The sequence below is a fragment of the Petromyzon marinus genome, chromosome 24, assembly GCF_048934315.1.
Source record: "Petromyzon marinus isolate PM22_M1 ecotype Great Lakes invasive population chromosome 24, UKy_Petmar_22M1.pri1.0, whole genome shotgun sequence".
NCBI lineage: Eukaryota > Metazoa > Chordata > Hyperoartia > Petromyzontiformes > Petromyzontidae > Petromyzon > Petromyzon marinus.
The window spans coordinates 19,267,252-19,284,986 of record NC_133690.1 but is presented as its reverse complement, the minus strand read 5'-3'; the positions used below and the strand labels follow the sequence as shown (position 1 = coordinate 19,284,986).

Here is a 17,735-nt window from a genome sequence, read left to right as displayed (position 1 = left end):
GGTAAAGTCATGTAGATAGGTTCAAATAAAATAACAAAAATATAACAAAAAACTACGACGTTTCGATCGCAGCACAACAAGGCAGACGGTTTTAAACCTTTACTGTTTTAAACCTTTAAAACAGTCTGCCTGATGACGATCGCTTGTGTTGTGATCGAAATGTCGTAGTTTTTTTGTTATTTTTGTGTTATTTTTTTTGAACCTATCTACGTGACTTTACCGAAAGACCCACAGAATATAGTTATATATTGCACAATATATATGTGACATCAAGGAAATCAGAACAAAAACAACCAAAACCAGGCAAAAAACGGATAAATGTAAAACATCTCCAGCCATACGGCCGCTTGCGTTGTGGCCGAAACGTCGTGAGAATTGTATTGTGTTATTTTATTATTTTATTCTCATTCTACGTGACCTTACCGAAAGAACCAACGAAGAAGACCATATGAACCTATTGGGTGACGCGCCACAAGAATCGCCAGCAGCACGCCAGGCGGCCGCCAGAGGGCGCCGTCGTGGCACGGAGCGCGGCCGTCAACAGGGCCCGGAAGGGGCGCGAGGTCGCCCCTCCCCCTGCCTCCTCCTCCCCCCTGCGACGTAAACACGCGCTGCGTGGCGCCATGGCGCGGCCCCGCCGAGAGGATTGAGGCCTCTTCCCGTGCGAGCCGTCGCTTGTGACCCCGTCTCCTCGTCCTCCTCCTCCTCCTGGTGAGACGAGATCAACCCCCGACGAGGGCAGCAGAGGTTCCCCTCAGCGCTGCCCCCCCAATGCCTGTGGGGCCTGGCCCGGGGACCAGGGTCCCCTGGAGATCCTTGGTCCTGTGAGGAGCAGCTGGGAATGCAGGTCTAACCGAGGAGACATCTACATATGCATTTATTCGCACTCCTGTGGAGGACTTTGAGGTCGCTCTGCGTGTGTGTGGGATCTGGTGAGTGTGAGATCTGATCTGTGGGAAATGGTGAGTGAGAGCTGTATCTGGAAAGTGTGATTTGGTGAGTGTCGGGTCTGGTGAACGGAGCATCTGGTTTGGAGTGTACTCTGGTGAGAGTTGGATCTGGAGAGAGTGGGACATGATGAGTATGGGATCTGGTGAGTGTGAGAGCTGGAAAGTGTGGGGTTAGGCTGGAAGGAGTGCGATCTGGGGAGTGTGGGACATGGGAATAGGGTTGAGCTTTGGGATCCGATTTGTGTGGACAATTTGCGATGTTATGAAAGGAGGATCTGGTCCGTTGTGTTCTGTTTCCGTTGTATTCCATCAACTCGTATTACTCAAGTGGCAAACTAAGAAACGATTTATCTTAATCTGCGTTATGTACCCGCTTTGAGGGGATCGAGGCCGACGGCCTGTGCTGGTCGAGAAGCATCGCTGTTGCCTGAGAGGCCTGCGGGGTAGGGAGCGCGCAGCGTGGCCGAGCCGCATGAATGCGCGGCGCCGTCTCGGGCGCGGGCTAAGTGATGTCGCTGCCTTTGATTTGCTGTTTTAGGCGCCGCCTTATGCTCGACATCATGGATTCGCCGAAGGAGTTGAGCCTTCAAGACAAAAAGGATTTGGACAAGTTTTTAAAATTCTTCGCACTCAAGGTGGGTATTATCTGTAACCGATACGTACACGGCTCGTCCACAGTGACTTCGTGGTTAATGTGAATGGTGCTCTGAGATATTATGAAGAGTGGAATTATACTGTACCTAAAGGGTTTAAGTGATTGTGAGAGTGCATGTTATGAGTTTTTAACGATCAGGTGATTTACATTATTAATATGGGATATTATATAATAAATATGGGATTTAATAATAAACAAGGGATTTAAGTTATTCTAAAGGGATTCAAATAAATGTTGAATTGCTGTGTAAGTGACAGCGAGTTGGGGACATTTTTGAGGGATGAAAGTGTCTCGCTCCGCATATGCTCTGTTGACTGCCATAGCAGTGACAGGCGCTTCACTATCGTGGACGCCAAGACTTGAAACCGTTCTGTCTCATCCACACTATTCAACTACCACACTGCAGATCACAGCATTCAACACATTGCAGGTCACAACATTCACCACACTGCAGGTCACAACACTCATCACACTGCAGATCACAACACTCAACCACACTGCAAATCACAAAACTCAACCACACTGCAAATCACAAAACTCACCACATTGCAGATCACAACACTCAGCACACTGCAGATCACAACACTCACTCACTACACCTCAGATCACCAACACTTGAGATCACAATATTTCACTTTTTCTTTATTCCCTCACACTGCTCCTGCTTGGAATTCCCTCCCATAGTCACTTTAGTCAAGCTCTTATAATAACGTTTTCAATTCAATAAAGTGTTACAGTCTTATCACAACTGTGATAGTGCTGTTTGTTGCTGGCTGCTTGATGTTTTGGGGTTTTTCTCAGTAACTGTGTTGAAGAAATAAAACCCCATTTGCTCTGCCACTTGTTCTGCATGCTGCAGTCTGTACAGGTGATTGTCCAGGCCCGGCTAGGCGAGCGCATCATCACCAAGTCCAGCGCCTCGTCATCTGGCTCCGACTGGGTGAGGGCATCCGTTCACCCCCCGCAACGCCCCGTGTCTGTGCTCCCTTACACACACCGCATCCTGTGCCATGCTACCCTTGACTAAAATGGTGGAAATCGTCAGGTTTTATGTACAGCAGGGGTAGGTGGCCGTTGGCCCACGACTTTATTCGTGTAGCCCTTGACCACACAGAAACTATTACTTTGAAGTGGCCATAAAACAATATTTATCTGTCACTAACAGGCCAGGTTTTTGGCTGGCCATCAGACAAAGACTGTCACTGCGTCACGCGCTTTCAGATGCATTTCTGTGGCCATCTGGAATGCTCTTCCTTCCGATATTAGGAAGCCACTGGAGCTATGTACTATTAAATCTAGTATGAAAACGAATTTCTTTAGAACAGTGTTTTGTACTCTTTGGTTCTATTGGGTAAAGTCACATAGGTGACTTTACCCAATAGAACCAAAGAGTATGGATCCTAGCAGTCACGAAAGCTGTAAATCTAGAAGTGTTTTTGTGTTTGGTTGTCCTACACATGTAACTTCCAATACGCACGGTTTTCTATGTATGGTGCGAAAGAAGTTCAACATACATGCATACAGGCCAGGTGGCCCAGTGACATGGCAAGAGGCGCTCAATAGTAAAATTGTGAGTTAAAATCCTGGTTGAGGTTTGTCTCAGCCCATCATCCCTCCTGAGTCAATAAGATAATTACTATTTTGTGGGGAAGTTAAGTGGTTGTCATGTGTGTATGTATGTTGATCTTCTCTTGCACTTCTAATCGGAGGTGTGATAGACTCACCCCTGTCATAGGGGTGGCATTTGAGCAATAAATCACTTTGACGTAACAAGTTTCTTGGCCGCACCAATCGAGTACTAGAGGGGATTACTTTTGATTTGACAACCGTAGTGTATTTATCATTTGATTGTGCTTAGTTGCTGATGTTAATACAACGGCCTCTTGCAGTGAGAGACATGACTGAGGTTTGTGTTAACATGTGGCCTGATACTAAAGGGAGTCGAGTCCTTTTTCGCCTACGGTGAGGACAAAGTTCCCTACCTATGCTGTAGAGCAACATGTGCCGCTCATAATTGTGAGTGTAATTTCGCTCTGTGTAGTTTAACTTGGTGATCAGAGACATTCCGGAAGTGAGTCAGGAAGCGAAGAGAGCCATGGGGAACCAGCTACCTGGAGTTGGCATGCCCATGTGCGTGGAGGTCTCCCTGAAAACATGCGAGGTGAGGTGTAATCGAATGTAAAATAACATTAAAAAAAGTTTCCTGATTTTCCGCGCATATAGCAATGTCCAAGCATTAACGTTTTAGCTTTTTAACTGAGAAATAAAGGGAGCTGCCTTGGTTTAAAATGTTAGCAAACTGGACTTGTAATCCAGAGGTCGCCAGTTTGAGTTCATTCAATATTTTGACATGGCAGTAGAAACAATGGAGCTAGTTTCTCAAATCCTCAATACCACTGTCCACTCAGCAGTATAACAATTAATTTAATTGGTAGGTTGGGGAAATTGTGGGCATTCCCACCTCCAACACGTCTAATTAGTGTGGAAGAGTAGACTAAATATCCTCTAGAACTCCTTGTTAGTGGTTTCCCTTCTGCCAGCATTGGTGTAACCAAGCAATTGTAGAGCTGTACCTTTAATATGAAGAACATGATTATGCAGCCATAACCAGACATACGCGCTTACACTTAACCAACAAATTACACCTGATTTAAGAAAAAAAATGCAGAAAAAAATCATAGCTTTGAAGCCAGAAAAATTGGCATGTGGAAGTCTGCGTCCTAATTATATGAATCCTATACATTCCCATTGCTGTGCACATGACAATTTCTGACTCCTTTGATCTAGTTATAAGAGTACGGTAGTTACTTGAACACTAAAGAAATTAGAACTGGAAAAAACACATTTTTTTATTAAGGATTTTGTTATCTGAACATATTTCAAGGTTTTCTGAGGTTGTATTCATGAATGCCACATTTGTAATGAAATAAAGAATCTCTGTAGCCACCTGTTGAGAAAAATAACGCTTACAGAGCTGCCCTGAGTGTGATTAAGCAGCTAGTGTTTCTGAAAAGGAACACGACCCTGCTAATATGGTTGCCCTGTGGCTTGTGTTGCAGGGTGATTCCATGGGACTAGAAGTTTGGAGCTTGGAAATGAATGAGAAGTATGTTGTAGGAGTTTCACAACCTATGTCCTAATGGATAGCAATAATCACAGTGCAGGTCTCCCATAAAATACATGCCTTATTCGCTCAGTGGAAAAACATACTTCTTAACACAACACAAACATGCCTTTCATGGTAATTCACCACGTGATCCATCATTTCATTACGATTTACGGCGTTCATTTTTATAAAATAAAATCTCTTTTTTTACAAGAGCCTGCTTTGTGGGATATGCATCTAACCATATAACGAATACTTTTCCTTTAACAAGAAGTGCACTGATTGTGGTGTGCTGTGGTGTGCGGGACAGGTGTGATCACGAGGTGAAGGTCTCCTACACTGTGTATAACCGTCTCTCTCTGCTTCTCAAGTCACTGCTGGCCGTCACACGCGTCACGCCGGCCTACAAGCTCTCGCGCAAGCAGGGCCATGACTACGTCATCTTGTACAGGCATGCCGTGATCACCGCCACACCCTGTCTCTCATGCCGCATCTCCACGACATCGGCTATTATTGTCATTTGTCTAGCGCCTTTACATCACAGTCGTAACGTTTGTGCCTCAGTAAGAAGGTCCTGAGATCCCCGAGTCGGGCGACTTTCTGTGCGGATTTTGTGTGTCCTGTTCTGCATGGGTTTCCTCCGATAACTAAAAAATATACAATATTACTAATATTGGCCAAACGACCCAATGACCAAAAAATTCCTGAAAATTACTCAACTGAGATTACACACGGCAACATTGCCCCAACTGTGAAAACTTGGCAGAACCCTCTTTCTTGGATAAAAAGCGTAATAATCATTATTATCATAATTAATGATAGAATTATAAAAAAAGGGCCTTTGCAACATTTCTCAGAGCTGCACACAAGAATGCTGAATACTCTTTTGGTGTACTTGTGCGGTTTTTTCACAGAATCTATTTCGATGAAGTTCAGTTGGGGTGCCTAGGTGAAGGTAAGCATTTAAAATCCAATACATGAACAGAAAAAGCTAAGGAAAATGCAACTGGGTTGCTCAAGAGGGATAAAAGTGTGCTAGAATGCTGAGCTTACATCTGAGATACTCGTTTTGAAGCCAGGCAACAAGGTTCTCTGGTGTAGTGAGGTCATGTTCTCATGCTTGTAACAATGACTATACATGGGATGGTGCACTTCTTTATTTATGAATTATTGTTGATGCTGCATTGACAGTCGTGCACAAGTATAAATATAAAATAACTCGTAAGTAACAGTACCCTGGTAGGAAAAACATTTAGATATACGGTAACATTTTGGTCACTGACCCTTCTCAAAAGCAGAGATCCAGAGTTCCAAAAGTAAACGGAGCAAGAGTTTCAGAAATGATGCCGATAGCACAATTTTAACATAATGAGAAGAATTTTTTTAAATAAACATTTTCATCCCATCAATCGGTTTACAGGCATGTCTGTACATGTGTGTGTGCCCAGGTTTTCAGACTCTGCGTGTGGGCATGGTGGGAACACCAGAGGGCACCATTACCCTGGGCTGTGCCTACCGCACCAACCTCACTTTCATTGCCAACAGGTGAACCTCCTGCTTGTTAACATCCTGCATAAATACTTTTAATGTCCGTGCTGGTGTTGAGCCAATTGTGTGTGTGTGTATTTTGGTCACAGGCAGTTGGAACAGAACAAGCCCTTGATGGGTATCATTATTGATCACTTCTCCGACAACCCCCGGCACAGCTCCTCTGCCGCCCAGCCCTGCATGCACAGGTATTATCAAACAAAAAGTTATTTCCTGTTGCAGTGAGCAATGAAGCGGTGCTCAGCTCCTGTTTACCGTGCTTAACCAGTGGCGAAAATTCCACATTCCTCTGGGAAGGGATGGGTTTAGCCAAGGATTATCACAGTTGACTTGCCCACAAACCGTACTCATTATTGACCCCTTATACGTAATGAGGATTTTAAGTCGCAACATTCCAATTGAGGTCCGTTTGCACATTATTATCGTGTTGGGTAACTGGATTGATGGTTGCTTTGTTTTTGGTGCTTCAACGGCCTGTAGTGAAGACTGAGTGGATAGTAACGTGCACCTCTGTTGTGTTGTAGGCGAGCAGGCGGTGGGGAAGAGACATGTGGCTCTACCGATGACTTCCAGGACATGTGCGCATCCTCCTTCTCCACATCGCCTCCGTCGCAGGTCGGTGTTGACATTTCTGTCGGTGAATGACAATGATGATGTTTCATGCCTGCCCAGTTCCACTGGGTTCATACCAACATGTTAATGTGCACAGTGTTATTTGAGCGGCAGGGCAGCGCAGTGGTTGAGAACTGTGCCTCCTCGTAAGAAGGATTTTGGTTTTATTCCCGACGTGGGCGCCTTTCGTTGTCTGTTTCCCCCTTTGCTGAATGGCTTTCATAATGATTGTAACGTGCAACATTATGCATCTCAAAACACTGCTGAATGTCATAATCGAAATCTTTATCCTGGAGAAATCCAATGAGTTATGAGGCTCTTTTTCACAGATGTCCACTCGTCACAGATGTCCAGTTGTAACTTGCACAGAGGTGCGTGGGAGATCACAGACAAGCTGCAAGGCAGCTAGAATCGGCTCCAGAAATTGCCCAAGCTCTGTGGTCCTGTACTGAGATGTTTGGCCAACTTCTCCAGGTTTTCCAGTTTCCTCCCACAGAAAAAAATGCACAATTTCGTTAGTGCTGGCCAAACCTCACAATACATAACTCTCTCGAAAAACAGTCTTCAGACTCCCTGTGGCTTTACAAAGAAAATAAGTAATTTGTGTTATATGTATTATATGACTGTGAATTGTTACATTTCCAAGGTGCATTGTGGATACCATGATGAGGGAGATGGAGGTGGCTCATCATCACTACCGTCCACGTGTACGCACACGCCGCCTAGGCCAAGGTACAACTCCCTCACATCGCTAGCCCCACAGAGAAAGCCTTGTGGTTTGTCCAGCACGCTGCGTTTGTAAAGCTCATTTTGTGTGGCAGCGTGCAGTGTTTATCTGGGTTTGTGTGTCGGCCACAGCATGTGGCTGTGACATTTAGAGATTTGACAAGTTCAAGTTTATTTTGTTTAAGCAAGTGATAACTGGAGATATCAAGATGAGTCTCGTTTGCCGGAGTGACCTGGGGCAACAAAATGACAACGGCAAAAAATGTATAAAGTACACCAATGATCAAATTGAAATAAGAGCAAAAACAACCAAATACAATTAATAGCAAAAGCAACGACTTTACCACCCGGCCAGATGTATGGGGCATTAACAGAGAATGAATAAGAACTATGTTATTGCAGTGGTTTGATTGCGATGATGGGTATCTCATTGTGCTGGGTCGTGTGATCGCAGTGGAGCGGGGAGGAGTGGGGTGCAGGACCTGCTGCTCTTCCCTGTGTGTCGCAAGCCAGGGGCTTTTGTCAGTAAACCACCTGCGCAGGTGAGCACCCCCTGTGCCTGATAGCCTGACCCTCACAGTAGACCCCCCCCCCCCCCCCGAGCCTGCTGCCTGTTGTGAATGCACCCTGCATGATATGGGGCACAGTGTGATATGTGTGAGAATACGTGGGTAAGTGGTAGCGCAGTGGTTAGCGCACTGCGCTTTCAACTCGGGTTCGATTCCTGCTTTGCGACAAAACATCTGACCTGCTCCTGGGTCTCTCCTAGGCTAGCTCAGCTTTAAACGAGTACTTGGTATGGTCTCTAGACATCAAAATTGGGGGGATAAAGGCAGCCAGGCATGGTCCTAACTATTCCACCTCTATCATGTGCCATGTTGGCCTTTATAGGTGCTCTCTAACAGTACTTGCCCCAACAGTCTGTCAAGGATATAGGGGGATCTTTGTGTTGGGAAGAGCCTTTATAAGACACACTTCCTGTGGAATGTAGAGCTACAGGTAAAAGTCTAAGCAGCCCAATCCATATGTGTCCACTCACTACCCATGTTTATTTTCACAGAAACACATTATGGGTAAGTGCTGTTTTGTGTTGGTGTAGTTTATAACTATCTTTTGAAGTGTTTTCAGACACAAATAGGGCATTGTATTTACAACAGCCAACCGCACTTTGAAGATTGTAAAGTGTTTCCTGTGAGAATATCTCCGAGCTCCTCAGCCTAAGTGACCACAACTTCACTGATGCTAAGTGGCATCCTCTGTGTTGGAGACCTAATGCTGCTTGTGACACTGGCGAGCTTCGTTATGCATCTGTAGTGGCCTGCACAGACGCCGAGGCCTGCTCATCAGGGAGCCGCCCGGTTGAGGACCACCTTTGAACAGCTGGAAGTGCTTGAGAGTAGCTCCATTAGAGTGCAGCGCCTGTTATTTCCTGATCCCGCTTATTGCACAGGATAGAGCTTTGTGTCTGTAAACATTTATTAACTTAATGGGCAACTCTGTTTAATCAGTCCCAATATAAACTCTCGAATTGTTTGTTCCTTTGGATTGCCTGTTGTTTTGTGTCTGCCATAGAAGTTTATGACACCGAGCACTTGGGAGCTTAATTATAACCATGAGGGCCCGCCCTGACGCCCCTAACTCTAGCCCTGTCACGTATTGGTGAACCTTTGTTTTTGTAACAAATTCAAAAAATTCCAAAGCGATTTCCTGTTCAAACGAGCATCGAGGCTGTACGCATCTCCTGTTCACGGCCATTGGTCGAAATTACACTTTTTTATTGCAGGAGGCAAATCTATCCATTGGACAACTGCGGTTAATCTCCCTACAAAGTGGTACTGGTTTTATCAATCCCATAGGGTTGATGGAGTGATTAAGCCCCCAAACAGGATTTGAACTTGCAACGTTTCAATTACGAGCCGCTCCATATGCTACCGAGCCATCTGTTTTTACAGTACAGTTTGTTCATTCACACTAATGCTGTCTATCCATAGCATTGGGATGGCAGGGAAGTGCAACGGTAACACATTTGCCTCGCAGCCTAGCGATAGCGGTGACATGGTCAAGCGACAGTGTGTTTACCGCTTGTTGGAGAGGTTTACTATTCGAATCCAGTGGCCACCCTAGTTATTACTGCGGGTGTAACAATTGTGAAATACTACTTGCTATGTGCTTCGCATTGGATGCAATAATAGGACATTGCATACTAGAGCCATGGTCCATCTTTGCCAGACTTGAAAAAATGACCTACAGTTTACTCAATTGGGATTGCACGTAGCAACATCGCCCCCGACTGCAAAAACTTCACAGGATCCTCCTGAAACAGTCTTGAGATTGAACGATGGTTTCTTTGGTCACTGATAAATAACATGCCCTATGAACCCAAGTTGTATTATCCTCAGTGGATGGACAATAACGCATGTTTCTTGTTTGGAACAACTCACAGGTGTCCCCGGCACTTGACCTCCCGTTTGCGTCATTTGTGCGAGATGCCACGGCAGAAGAGGGGGTCAGCGAGGGTCCCCCCAGCTCTCCGCTCCCCGGGTCCCCTGAGCACAGTGGTCCCCTGGAGTCCCTGCACGGCTCCTTGGGGTCCCCCCACGGATCCCAAATCCTGCATGACGACTTCATCATTGTTGACCTGGTGCAGTTTACGCTTTTCCTGTTTTATTTAGTTTTGCTGGGAGTTATAGGGGCCTAGCGGCAGCGCGTTTATCGCTTGTCACAGATGTTCGCAGTTGAAATCCGGCAACCCGCCCTGTATTAACCATAACATACTACGCACTATCTGCTTCACAGTGGGTATTGAAGATCCCGTGACTTCATTCACATAATTCACAGAATAGGCCAATGTGCTGGCGTTGTGGTCCAAATTTGCCAAACTTGGAAAATTACTTGAAAAAGTTGTCGCCCCCTTCTGTGAAAACTTGGCAGGATCCTCCTGAATATCTCGTATGTATGTTGAACGTCTTTAACGCTGTACGTAGGCAACCGTGCTAATCAGTAAGGCTTTCCTGGGTAAACAAGTGTAAACATAATCATTGAGGGTAGCTTTTGCAACTGCACAGTGGCCTCTGGACTTATTGTGTTGCTTTAATGACTTTTAACACAAATAATTATACGTCGTTGTGGAGATTATAAATAATTAAGGAGACGATATACCTTCTAGTGTGTGTTTTATAATATTTAGATTTGCATTGAACTGGGTCCTGACTATAAACATCCCACAGTTACACAGCATTGGTTCAAGAAAAACATACTGCGGATGAGACACTGAAAGTTCAAACTGGTCCAGAGTTTTGTGATGTTTTGCCAATGCTACTGCATTATGATTTCTCATACTGATGGCATGTGTAAAAAAGATATCACTTAATTTATTTACGTGGTAGACTGATATGGGGAGGAGGTTATATTGTATGCTTATTTATTTTCATAACTGGATGCTGGTGGTGCGAATGGACGAGAACCACCTGACAGGGGTGCGTGTTTGTGCTACAGAAGCCGGCGTTCTCCAAAGACGACCTCCTGCCGATGGACCTTGGGTCCTTCTATCGCGAATTTCAGAACCCCCCTCCCCTCAGCAGCTTCTGCATTGAGAGCATCACCCAGTCAATGGCGGAGGATTTTGTGAGTAGGCTGCTCTGCAGTACACAGCTCATGGTGTGACATTGGACTCCTGAGCGCTGTTACATGGGTCACTGCATGCGAATGAACAGAATATTGCATCATTATTGTACTTATTTACCCAGGAAAGCTTCACTGAGACTCGAGACTTTTTCAGGAGGGTCCTGCCAAGTTTTCACAGTAGAGGGCGATGTTTCTGAGTGTGGTCCCAATTAAACCTAGAAGAAACCCATGGAGAACAGGGGGATAACACACAACCCATACAGAAATGTACTCGAGTTCGAGACGTGCTGTGGAGAGCAGTGGTTTAGCGTTAGCACACCATGCCACAAACCCGGCAACACAAGATCAATTCCCTCTCACGACCAACATTGATGATGGATATCTAGACTGGTCCTGGGCCTCCAATAGCTTGACTCCGCCTTAAATACTTGGTGCAGTGTATAAACATCAGCACGAAGACTGGTGTTGGCCAAACTACACCTTCAAGCGCTGCGCCGACCTTCATGGGTGCTCGCTAAGATAACTTTCCCCAGTAGTCTATTAAGGCTATAGGGGGATCTTTATCTTTGTTTTGTGTGCTCTGTGTGTGCATTGTGGTACAGGACTCTCTACCGGAGAAGTTGGCTGAATATGAGCGCAGCATGGAGGAGTTTGATTCATTTGTAGAGACGCTACAATGAAGGCCGGCGTCTACCTACTCTGCCAGCTTCCACTCTATACAGACGTCCTCCGCCCTCCTCCACCGCTGCCTCGTCACTCAGACCCCGGCGCACACTTAGAGCCGACACTCACCCTTGTCCGTAGCCAAAGCAACGCTTCCCCTCCACTTAGCTCTCATTTACCATTTGACCCCGCTACCTCTGTTAGCTGGGTGCAGCACACTAAGCCCAACGTTAGCTCTAACCCCCAACTTCCTCTTCACTCCATACTGTGACCCCTGCCACCAATTCGGCAGCGGTGTGCAGCAGTAGTGAAACTTGTGCCTCATAGCAAGAAGGACCTGGGTTCGATTTCCAACTAGGCCACTTTTCTGAGTGGAGTTGGTATGTTCTCCCTGTGATCTGAATGGGTTTCCTTCAGGTCCTCCAGTTTCCTTCCATAGCTAAAAAACACTAAAAATGTGTGTTGGCCAAACATCCCAATGCAGAAACATTATATGCAACTTGCATCGTAAAGAATTGCCAGGAAAAAGTGTATTGAGACTCAGTCTTCTGGGTGACAAGCATAATGAAAAAATATCTAATTTCTGAGCCAGACAAGTCACCTTCACCTTACCCAAGGGGGTGACCCTTAGCCCCCAAATAAATCTGCTTGATCACCACCACTCCCCATTCCACTGTCCTCTCGGCACATCCCCACAGGTCCCTGAATGGTGTGGCTGGCCCACGCCACGCTGCCACACCTGTGCAATGCAATGCATCCCAAAGTTTCGCTCGTGTGAAGTTCATCTGCCAGCATGTAGAACACAGAAGCAGCCAGCACAGAGGCTGCTCTCTCGACCGACGCAAAAACCACATGGGGATGAGAGGTCACGGCTGCCTTGGTCTCACGCGCGCAGGATTCGCTCGAAACGGGCACACTCCCCGTGCCGCTCTCGTTCCACAGCACGCACCCCACGCAGGATCTCCACGCGCGTGCGGCACTCGCGACGTGGGTTGGAGTGAACGAGTGGTGCGACATTCACGCTGAGCTTTTTCGTTTTGTGCCTGGTCAGGCCGATGGTGAAGCCCGCGGTTTGTAGGCAGTTGACCCGTGAAGCGTGGTTGATGCGACGACGTGCTGCAGAGGGCAGCCCTCGTCGTGTCCTCTGCAACCATTGCTTCGTTTCCATGATCACTTGGAACCAGGTTCTGCTGGGCCATTATCGGCCGGGGTCGTTCTTCTCACGCTCCGTGAGCCATGGGGCTTCACAGCCTCGGTCTCTCCCACTGTTACCATCCATCCTATCCCTCCTAGCCTTGGTGAAGGCCAGGGACTGAGTTATCTTAAATATGTATATATTTTAACAAAGCTAAACATAGTCGGTCGTTACGTTATTATAATTGTTGGTTAATCCATTTGATGACGTTTCACAGAGCACACGTATGCTCTACTTGGGATCAGCCTGGCTTTTGAAAAGCGAGCCCTAGGGAGCTGCGATTGCAGTGGGATCGCCGGCTCTGGTACCGGTAGCCAGCATAGTTCCCACTGGCCACGGAAACGAAGCGTATGTAACGAGGTCGTAACCCTCGGGAGCGCTGGGGGGTTTGTGGTTTTCTGCTGACATAGTCCGGGAAGGATCATATTTTTAAAATAACGTCCGGTTTACTCCAGGCATGTAATGTTTAAACAAGAAATGACATGTTTTTGAAAGTTATCCAGCCAATATGCACTTTGAGGATATTTATTTCCCGTTATTTTAATTCCAATTTGGTTATGATCCAAGTGCAAGTTGGTGAGAGGCCCCTCTGAGAGCATCGCTTTCTCGTTTCCGTTGGGCGTCACTCGTGGCCTGTGCACATTTGTACAATAAACGCCATCGACCTGATAACAATACTGCTGCCGCATCAGACTTTATCCTGGCTTGTTTGGCATGGCAATGGGAACACTGGTGGTCAGTCGTCTATCACGCTTCTATAGCTACACCATGGTTACTGTTCTATTAAATCTTGCTCGTTGGTTTATCGACCCCTGTTGAGGACTCGGTCTGCAAAACTGACTCATCCACATTCAAACCACACTGCAGGTCACCACCACACCAGCTCACTCACACCCACCACACTGCAGGTCACAACACCACACCAGCTCACTCGCACCCACCACACTGCAGGTCACGACACCACACCCGCTCACGCGCACCCACCACACTGCAGGTCACGACACTTGTTTCTGCGTCCCTTGCACTGTTCCACTTTGGGATTCCATCCCATTATCTATTTTCTCCAAGCTCATAAAAAACCTTGCTCAATTCATGAAATGTTACACACGCGTATCTATTACAAGTGTTGATCTGGTGCTGTTTGTTGCTGGCTGCTTGACACTTTGGGCCTGTGTTAACTAAGAAAGCAAGTCCAGTCGGGCGAGGTGGGGGTGAGAGAGCGCTCGCTCGGTTCCTTCCCACGGTCTCTCGGTCCTGCTGCGTTCTAGAATGGGGGTCCGATTTATCCCCGTGGGGGCTGGAGCGGACACGTGTGCGAGGGTTGCTCAACACGGCCCGCGCGTCGGCCCGCGTAATGAGGCAGGAAACGCGTTTCTCTTGGGTAGCACAGCGGAGTCCCTTCATAGCCCCCCACCCTGCGCCTATGGGCACACGCAGTGAAGATCTATGGAGGCAGCGCCGTGCAGCTGGAGCCGGGCCCTCTAGGAGGATGTGGAATGTTCCTCGTAATTACGCCGCGGTCCTCGTAGCAGTCGGCTTCCTGTGCTGGCAGGAGCAGCAGACGGCGTCTGGAGGGCCCACGGGCCTCTCCACGCTGTGGAGCCATCGCTGGCTTCGCGTGGAGGGGGCCGCACTTTTCTCTCGGGCCGGTGGCTCAACCTGCCCGTTGCACAACTTTAGATATTTAGCACACCATTATAATTGCATTCAAATAATTTTAGATTGGAATCAACGCAGCTAGCTCGTGACTAAATCTGCTGATTGCTGACATTGGTAATGGCATCATGCAATGCATACTAATTTACATTTATTAAATGTTATTGGTACATGCTGGTCCGCTGAGTTTTTAGGTTTTGCTCGTGGCCCACGGGTCCAGAAATATTGTGAACCACAGCACTGGGTGCAGGGAAAGCGCATAGTGCCGGAGCTATGGCAGATGGACGCACCAGCTGAATATCCGTTTCGCCAGTTGTGACCTGCTCTGCTCATTCAGTGGCTGACTTGCCGTCCGGTAGAACTGGCTCAGTGGGAGAGGGAGGGGGTCGTTGGTAGGGCACAGTGGCTGCAAGTGTGCGGAGAGGAGATGTTGGTTTGGGGGGTGGTTGATCCACGCGGGGTGTTTGTTTTCCAAGGCCTGAGCGGACTGGGCACGGGGCCGCGATGGGGGGAGGGGAGGCTGCCCCATCACTCGTGTTTGTTTATTCAGCATTCGCTGCAACACTGTGCAAAGGCGAACGCAACTGCGCATTACGCATGAACAGCCAAACATTGTATGGCTGACGGTGCGGTCATCTCTCTGCAGGGCAGGGCTGCTCAGTGGGGGGAGGCAGGATAAAAAGGGGGGGGAGGGAGGTAGTTTCCGCTGGGCTTCAGAAAATAGGGCCCCACAACGGCCTGTGCTTTTGTGAATGAATGAGGGGGCCCACGTGGCATTTTGCCGAGTGCCTCCCGGAACCCCTGAGCGCCCCCATCTCGAGTGGCGTTAGCAAGAAGGGGGGCGGGGTGTAGCCCCAACCCCTGCGCCTCTGAATCCACGGGCTTGAGTTGGACGTCAAAGGCCGTGCCAACACCGCGTGCGAAAGCAGTTCCACATACATATGTAGTGAGTGACTTCCGACACACGTCTTCTATACTCTTCGGTTCTTTCGGTCAAGTCACGTAGGTATAAAATAAAATAAATCACGACTTTTCATTTGCAACACAAGCGGTTGTCCTCAGGCGGAAAAATATAATCCAGCAGTGGAACTGCTGAACCAGCGAGAGAGCAGCTACAACAAGAGGTTATATACGTGGCGATGGGCAAGCAAGCGGGGTCTGAGCTGGAAAGGAATTCCATCCACGGACCCAAGCACGTCAGTTGTGTTAATGGGGGAGATTAGGGAGGGAGATTAGCATGAATGAGCTTCTGTAGCTGCATAAGAGTATCATGCCCGCATGTGCGCACAACAGCAGTGTTAATGAGAGATTAGCACCACGTCTTCTAGTAGAAGGCTTCTTATTTTTTGATGCACACGGCGATACACTTCGTAACGCGGCCACACTGAGGCTGTCCAAACACGCAACCCATCTCCATCCTGCGTAGCTACGCTGGCTGGTTGACGAGCGTAGCGGTGGCAACAGAGCTGGTCTCAGGCACGAGCAGGAGGCGAAGAGTTGACAACGACAGCGACCCAACGAGGACCCAGACCCCACGCTAACAGCCCCGAAGCTCTGGCTCGGTGTTCCTTATATCTGCATGGCGTGCTCAAGCTCCACCTCTGGCCACGCCCCCTTTCTAGATCCTTCTAGACCCTTCAGGATGGTTCCCGGAGCTTATCGACTGACTCCGCCCTTGACCTTTACCCCAGATACGCCCCCCCTTATAATAAAGCATTATGTAATGCAGCTATAACCGTAATTACCCTTACAGGCCGGCCGGTGTCACCCTGTCATTACACACACAAGGAGGTCTCAGTTGTAATGACGGTGAGAGCACAACGAGGTTCCCTATCTCCTCCTGCCAGTGAAGATAGGGACCAGCTGTTGTTTGGCTGTTGAGTTGAGGTCTGTCGGCTGTTTGGGATGCTTTATATGTTAAAATAGTTGCTAGGCACAGGCCCAAGATGTCAAACGGCCAGCAATAAACAGAACTATCATCGTAATAGAGAATAATGTAACTCGTATGTTGAATGGAGAAAGGTTTTACAGGCTTGGGAAAAGGTGGGAGGGAATTACAAAGCGCAGCAGTGTCACAGAAGGAGAAAGAGATGTGTTGTGTGCTGCAAGTGTGGTGGGTGGGTGAGTGTGTTGTGACCTGCAAGTGTGGTGGGTGGGTGAGTGTGTTGTGACCTGCAAGTGTGGTGGGTGGGTGTGTTGTGAGCTGTAAATGTGGTGGGTGGGTGAGTGAGTGTGTTGTGTTCTGCAAGTGTGGTGGGTGGGTGAGTGAGTGCGTTGTGACCTGCAAGTGTGGTGGGTGGGTGAGTGAGTGTGTTGTGACCTGCAAGTGTGGTGGGTGGATGTGTTGTGACCTGCAAGTGTGGTGGGTGGGTGAGTGTGTTGTGAGCTGTAAGTGTAGTGGGTGAGTGAGTGTAAGTGTGTTGTGACTTGCAAGTGTAGTGGGTGAGTGAGTGAGTGAGTGTTGTGAGCTGTGTGGTGGGTGAGTGAGTGAGTGTGTTGTGAGCTGTAAGTGTGGTGGGTGAGTGAGTGTGTTGTGAGCAGTGTGGTGGGTGGGTGAGTGTGTTGTGAGCTGTAAGTGTGGTGGGTGGGTGAGTGAGTGTGTTGTGAGCTGTGTGGTGGGTGAGTGAGCGAGTGTGTTGTGAGCTGCAAGTGTAGTGGGTGGGTGAGTATGTTGTGAATTGCAAGTGTGGTGGGTGGGTGGCTGTGTTGTGAGCTGTAAGTGTAGTGGATGGGTGAGTGTGTTGTGAGCTGTAAGTGTGGTGGGTGAGTGAATGTGTTGTGAGCTGTGTGGTGGGTGGGTGTTGTGAGCTGTAAGTGTGGTGGGTGGGTGAGTGTGTTGTGAGCTGCAAGTGTGGTGGGTGGGTGAGTGAGTGTGCTGTGAGCTGTAAGTGTGGTGGGTGAGTGTGTTGTGACCTGCAAGTGTGTTGGGTGGGTGTGTTGTGAGCTGCAAGTGTGGTGGGTGGGTGAGTGTGTTGTGAGCTGTAAGTGTGGTGGGTTGGT

At 47.9% G+C, this 17,735-nt stretch overlaps 1 protein-coding gene across 4 annotated transcripts; it reads left to right on the top strand.

The window, feature by feature from the left end:
• Nucleotides 1-552: 552 nt before the first annotated feature.
• On the top strand, nt 553-13,754 carry ATG13 (autophagy related 13). Of its 4 annotated transcripts, none has more exons than XM_032960206.2 (15): nt 553-707; nt 1,488-1,585; nt 2,465-2,545; nt 3,647-3,766; nt 4,665-4,711; nt 5,022-5,162; nt 5,626-5,666; nt 6,160-6,256; nt 6,349-6,447; nt 6,784-6,874; nt 7,518-7,603; nt 8,052-8,139; nt 10,041-10,238; nt 11,093-11,221; nt 11,824-13,754. In XM_032960206.2, the coding sequence occupies exons 2-15, from the start codon at nt 1,499-1,501 to the stop codon at nt 11,899-11,901; spliced, it is 1,383 nt and encodes a 460-aa protein (XP_032816097.1). In that variant the 5' UTR covers nt 553-707; nt 1,488-1,498; the 3' UTR covers nt 11,902-13,754. The 4 variants fall into 4 exon arrangements, with proteins under 4 accessions (XP_032816097.1, XP_032816096.1, XP_032816098.1 ...); XM_032960205.2 differs by having other exon boundaries at nt 553-711; nt 1,489-1,585; XM_032960207.2 differs by lacking the exon at nt 553-707 and adding an exon at nt 715-847 and having other exon boundaries at nt 1,489-1,585.
• Nucleotides 13,755-17,735: the final 3,981 nt, after the last annotated feature.